Source organism: Muscardinus avellanarius (genome assembly GCF_963383645.1).
Source record: "Muscardinus avellanarius genome assembly, chromosome: 18".
Lineage (NCBI taxonomy): Eukaryota > Metazoa > Chordata > Mammalia > Rodentia > Gliridae > Muscardinus > Muscardinus avellanarius.
Genome location: NC_137804.1, coordinates 4,315,461 through 4,321,066, shown reverse-complemented (window position 1 = coordinate 4,321,066; position 5,606 = coordinate 4,315,461). Strand labels below are relative to the sequence as shown.

The window sequence follows — 5,606 nt, the reverse complement described above, 5'->3', positions numbered from 1 at the left end:
ACCATCACGAATGGGGTGCAGTGGGGTGTAGAAACGCCCTTCATTAGAAAACCGTGAACTCTGCTTTCAGTTTTGAGGAGGAAGGAGACGCTGACAGGCAGGGGCATGCTGGGAATCTCTGAGGGGCCCTCTGCATCCTTCAGGACCAGGTGCCCAGGGGAAGAATATGAAAGGGTAGCTTCGTCTGCCCTCTGGAGCAAATGTCCAGCAAGTCCAGTTGGGAAAGGACCAGGCATGAGACACATTTTATTGCCCAATCTGTGCATAAATGGCCTCTTTTTGTGTGTGTGTGTGTTACTGGGGGCTTTCTACCTCCGGGCTATACTCCCAGCCCTATTTTATATTTTATTTGGAAACAGGGTCTAAGTTGCTGAGAGCCTCACTTAAGTAGCTGAGGCTGGCTTCGAACCTGCGTGATCCTCCTGTCTCAGCCTCCCAAGCACGGGGATTAAAAGCGTGTGCTACCACGCCCGGCTAAATGACCTCTTTTCTAAGTTTTGCTCCAAAGGGCGCAGGAGATGAGAACAATAGGGAAGCCCAGGGCTGGTGACGAGCTGGGCAGGAGGATGGGCGACTCGGGCCCAGCCCTGCAGCACAGGCCAGCTGAGCCCCCCTTCTGTGGCCAGCCCTTCTGTGGCCCCAGAGCCCTGGCTGGTGCCTCACTCATCTTCCCTAGGGCTGGAGGATTGGCGCCCCAGCTGGCTCAGGATAGAGGGTTTTCCATGGGTGGGAATCTCAGCGCTAAAGCTGGGAAAGTTTGGGGCCAACACAAAGCGAACACCACACCTAAGAGTGCACCTGTGTGACTCCGCTGTGGAGGGGCCAGAGACTGGCTCTTAAAAACAAAGACGGGGCCGGGCATGGTGGGCACGCTTGTCATCCCAGCATTCAGGAGGCTGAGACAGGAGGATCGCTGTTTGCAGACAGCCTCGGCTACTTAGTGAGGCCCTCCGTAACTTAGTGAGACCCTGTTTCAAAATAAGGAATAAAAAATAGGGCTGGGGGTGTAGCTTGGAGGTGGAATGCCCCTGGGTTTCATCCTCAGTACCACCAAAAACAAACAAACAAAAAACAGATGGGGGTTTCTTAGCTACATTGAGGGGAAATGAGGGGCCAGAGGGCGGAGACCGTGGGGTAGAAGAAGACAATGGAGAATCCTCAGGAGGTTTGTACTGCAAAGCCCCCTCCCCTTTTCTCCAACCTGCCCCCACCTCTGCCCGTGGTCCTCTCTCCCCCATTCATGCCCTGGCCAAGCTAGACACCTTTTGGAGAGGTGTGTGTGTGTTTGTGTGTGGTGCTGGGGGTGGAACCCAGAGGCTTTCTACTTCCAGGCTATACTCCCAGACCTATTTTATATTTTATTTGGAAACAGGGTCTCACTGAGTTGTGGAGGGCCTTGCTAAGTTGTCGAGCCTGGCTTTGAACCTGAGATCCTTCTTTTTTTTTTTTTTTTTTTTTTTTTGGTGGTAGTTGGGGTGGAACCCAAAGGCTTTCTACCTCCAGGCTATACTCTCAGACCGACTTTATATTTTATTTGGAAACAGGGTCTCACTAAGTTGCTGAGATGCTTACTCAGTAGCTGAGGCTGGCTTCGAACCCGTGTGATCCTCCTGTCTCAGCCTCCCAAGCGCAGGGATTACGAGCGATTCTGGATTTGTTCCTTTGAGGACTAATGCCACCTCTTGTTTTCCCTCCTGATCCAGGACCTCGCCATGCCCACCCTCACCCCGGAGTCAACTGAAGACTACTTTGAGTATGACGAATCCGCCGAAGCCTGTTACGTGGGGGACATCGTGGCCTTCGGGACCGTCTTCCTGTCCGTATTCTACTCCCTCGTCTTTGCCTTCGGCCTGGTGGGAAACCTCCTGGTAGTGCTGGCCCTCACCAACAGCCGCAAGCCCAAGAGCATCACCGACATCTACCTGCTGAACCTGGCCTTGAGCGACCTGCTCTTCGTAGCCACCTTGCCCTTCTGGACGCACTACATGGTCAGCGAGCAAGGATTCCACCACGCCGCGTGCAAGCTCACCACCGCCTTCTTCTTCATCGGCTTCTTTAGCGGTATATTCTTCATCACCGTCATCAGCATTGACAGGTACCTGGCCATCGTCCTGGCCGCCAACTCCATGAACAACCGCACGGTGCAGCACGGCGTCACCGTCAGCCTGGGCGTCTGGGCGGCCGCCATCTTGGTAGCAGCGCCCCAGTTCATGTTCACCAAACGCAAGGAAAACGAGTGCCTGGGTGACTACCCCGAGGTCCTCCAGGACATCTGGCCCGTGCTCCGCCACGTGGAAACAAACTTCCTGGGCTTCCTGCTGCCCCTGCTCATCATGACCTACTGCTACGTCCGAATCATCCAGACCCTGTTCGCCTGCAAGAACCGCAAGAAGGCTAAAGCCATCAAACTCATCCTGCTGGTGGTCCTCGTCTTCTTCCTCTGCTGGACCCCCTACCACGTTCTGATTTTCCTGGAGACGCTCAAGATGTATGACTTCTTCCCCAGCTGCGACATGAAGAGGGCGCTGAGGCTGGCCCTCAGCGTGACGGAGACGGTGGCCTTCGCCCACTGCTGCCTCAACCCGCTCATCTACGCCTTTGCTGGGGAGAAGTTCCGGAGATACGTGCGCCACCTGTACAGAAAGTGCCTGGCCGTCCTGTGTGGCCGCCCGGTCCACGTCAGCTTCTCCCCGCCCGAATCCCAGAGGAGCCGGCAGGGAAGCTTCGCCAGCAGCAACTTCACCCACTACACAAGTGACGGCGACGCATCCATCCTCCTCTGAACCCATCCCCAGAGCCCGACCCCGCGGAGAGCCCAGGCTCCCGAGTCTCACCCCGTCCGAGGACTGACGGCGCATGGGTTTTTGGCTTGTTCCGTACATCAAAAAATACAAACCCAATGCTGACTAAACCACCCTAGAGTGTTTTCAAGAACTGCATGGTAAAGGACACGCGTGTCTAGTACTGAAAATGTCAGGACTTTTTTTGTTTACAGATGACAAAAAAATTCAACCCACATTAGCTTGGTTGAAAAAGTGGGTGGTAAGTGTGGTTTACTGTGGTGGGAACAGAGAGCTAGCTGAGCAATTGAAAACCAAGCCTCCAAGCTAGCTAGAATTTGTTCTCTCTGACCCCCAAACCTTTGAGTAGTAACAGCTCTCCCAAGCTCACATAGCACAGCTGTGTCCCCAGAGAAGGGCTGAGCTCCCTTCCTCTCTGGCGCCGAAGTCAAAGCTCCCAGGGAGGCAATCCGATTGGCCGAGTTCGTATCAGGTGCCCATTCCTGAGCCAGGTGATGGTACCCACAAGAAAGGGGTCGCTGAGATGACAGCTTCTGCGCCAATCTCACAGCTGAAGCTTGGGGGAAACATAGCTCCAAGAAGTTAAAGAGGGAGCCGGGCGTGGTGGCGCACGCTTGTAATCCCAGCATTCGGGAGGCTGAGACTGGGGGATGGCGGTTTGCAGACAGCCTCAGCTACTTAGTGAGGCCCTCTGTAACTTAGTGAGACCCTGTTTCGAAACAAAGAATAAAAAAATAGGGCAGGGGATGTAGCTCAAAGATCAAATGCCTCTAGGTTCCATCCCCCCAGACCCACAAAAAAACAAACTTAAAGAGGTGGACACGGTGCTGACCAGCCGGCTCCTCCCCAAGCACACCAGCCAGCCCCCACTGACCGCCAGCCTCCCCTTTACTAAACCTCCTTCTCTCATGGCCTCCCCACTGCCCACTGCCTCAAGCCCTCTGAGACCCTCCACCATGCAACCCACCAACAGATTCCCCATGCCTGCCCTTCCTAAAGACCCAGCCTCCCCATGAGCCAAGTCTCATGCACATGGCCTCAAACATCTCCCTCCACCTGCTCCCAGGCCCAGGAGGAAACATAGAAGGAAGCCCCCTCCCCCGAAGTAAAGGATGGGTCCCAGTGTCACCTCCGTCCCTTGTCCACGAGGTAGACTGAGGCCAATGGTAGATTGAGGCCAATGGTGCTCCAGTTCCAGCATCCACAGAAAAGGGTAATGGTTCCCTTGCCTAAGGGACATCGTTTGCAGCATGGAAAACCAGCCACTCACTCCTGCGGGTCCTGACTCTCTTGACTGGTTCCCAGATGGCAGCTTCCCTCAGCAGGAAGTGGTGCACGGTACCCCAGGGGCTGAGCGGGCAGCTCTGCTGCAGGACATAGCCCAGACACCGAGGAGGCCAGTTCCTAGCCCTCAGGGAACACCTGGATCTACAGAGAAGTAGTCCTTTGCCAGGCGTGGTGGTGCACACTTGTAATCCCAGCATCTGGGAGGCGGAGACAGGAGGATCCCGGTTTGCAGTCAGCCTCAGCTACTTAGTGAGGCCCTCTGCAACTCAATGAGACCCTGTTTCAAAGTAAAAAATAAAAAATAGGGCTGAGGGTGTAGCTCAGAGGTAGAAGGCCCCTGGGTTCCATTCCCAGTTCCACACACACAAAAAAAAGTAGTCCTCCCTGAGCCAGCCCCACCACACTGCCCTGGATAGGTCCTCCCATCTGCCAGGCTTCACGAGCCTGCCAATCTGGAAAAGATCCCCGTTCTTCTTGCCATTGTCAACCTAGAGAGCAAGATATGGGACCCGCTGTCCTTTCTCAAACATTCAGGGTGATCTAAAACTTCAAAGCTCAGAGACAATTGTAACAATACAACAGAAACCATCATCTGTGATCTAACCGCGCATATATTGTCATTTCTGCATTTGACATCCAGACCTTGTTCATCCCTTTGCTCCTTTTGAGTTCCAGACGTAATGTACAGATGGCGCTGGGGATGGTGACGTCCCAGTATTTGGGAGGCTGAGACAGGAGGATCACAGGTTTGAGGCCAGGCTTAGCAACTTAGCAAGACCCTGTTTCAAAATAAAAAGGGCTGGAGGTAGAACTTAGAGGTAGAACTCTCCCCGTGTTCAATTCCCAGCACCAAAAATAATGGTAATAATAATGCTATGTACAGATAATTTTGTAACCTACTTTTCCAAACAGGAGATACCAAATAGTCTGTATTTATATAGTTTTAGAATAATAATCATTTGAAGCCGGGCATGGTGGCGCATGCTTGTAATCTCCGCGCTTGGGAGGCTGAGACAGGAGGATCGCGCAGGTTCGAAGCCAGCCTCAGCTACTTAGTGAGGCTCCCAGCAACTTAGTGAGACCCTGTTTCCAAATAAAATATAAAATGGGTCTGGGAGTATAGCCCGGAGGTAGAAAGCCTCTGGGTTCCACCCCCAGTACCACCAAAATAAAAAAAAGAAAGAATAATAATCATTTGAATAGACTTTGCCAGATTGTGCCCACTTCGAGGCCGATGAACCGTCTGCTTTGTTACTACGCGTCTTAGTCTCCTTGGCACGCTGTGCGTTTAATGAATGAGGGGACGAGTCACGGTCCTTCAAGATCCTTACATAACTCGCTTGCCATTACTCCTCTGATGTGCATTTAACTTTATTCCGATACTTAGCAAATATAGATCTTACGGCACTTGTGTCTGTGTTATCTTCTTTCTCCCGTTCAATTATTCCCATTAAATAAGTCCCTCGCCATGGGGATTATCTGGGTGAAGAACTTGGGCTTGTTTAGCTTTTAATGAAC

General features: G+C 52.9%; 1 protein-coding gene across 1 annotated transcript; it reads left to right on the top strand.

Moving 5' to 3' along the window:
- Window positions 1-1,712: 1,712 nt before the first annotated feature.
- On the top strand, window positions 1,713-2,783 carry CX3CR1 (C-X3-C motif chemokine receptor 1; the record flags this gene model as incomplete). Its single annotated transcript, XM_080714861.1, has 1 exon — window positions 1,713-2,783. One exon carries the CDS (start codon window positions 1,713-1,715, stop codon window positions 2,781-2,783), a length of 1,071 nt encoding a protein of 356 aa, XP_080570987.1.
- Between the last annotated feature and the right edge of the window lie 2,823 nt (window positions 2,784-5,606).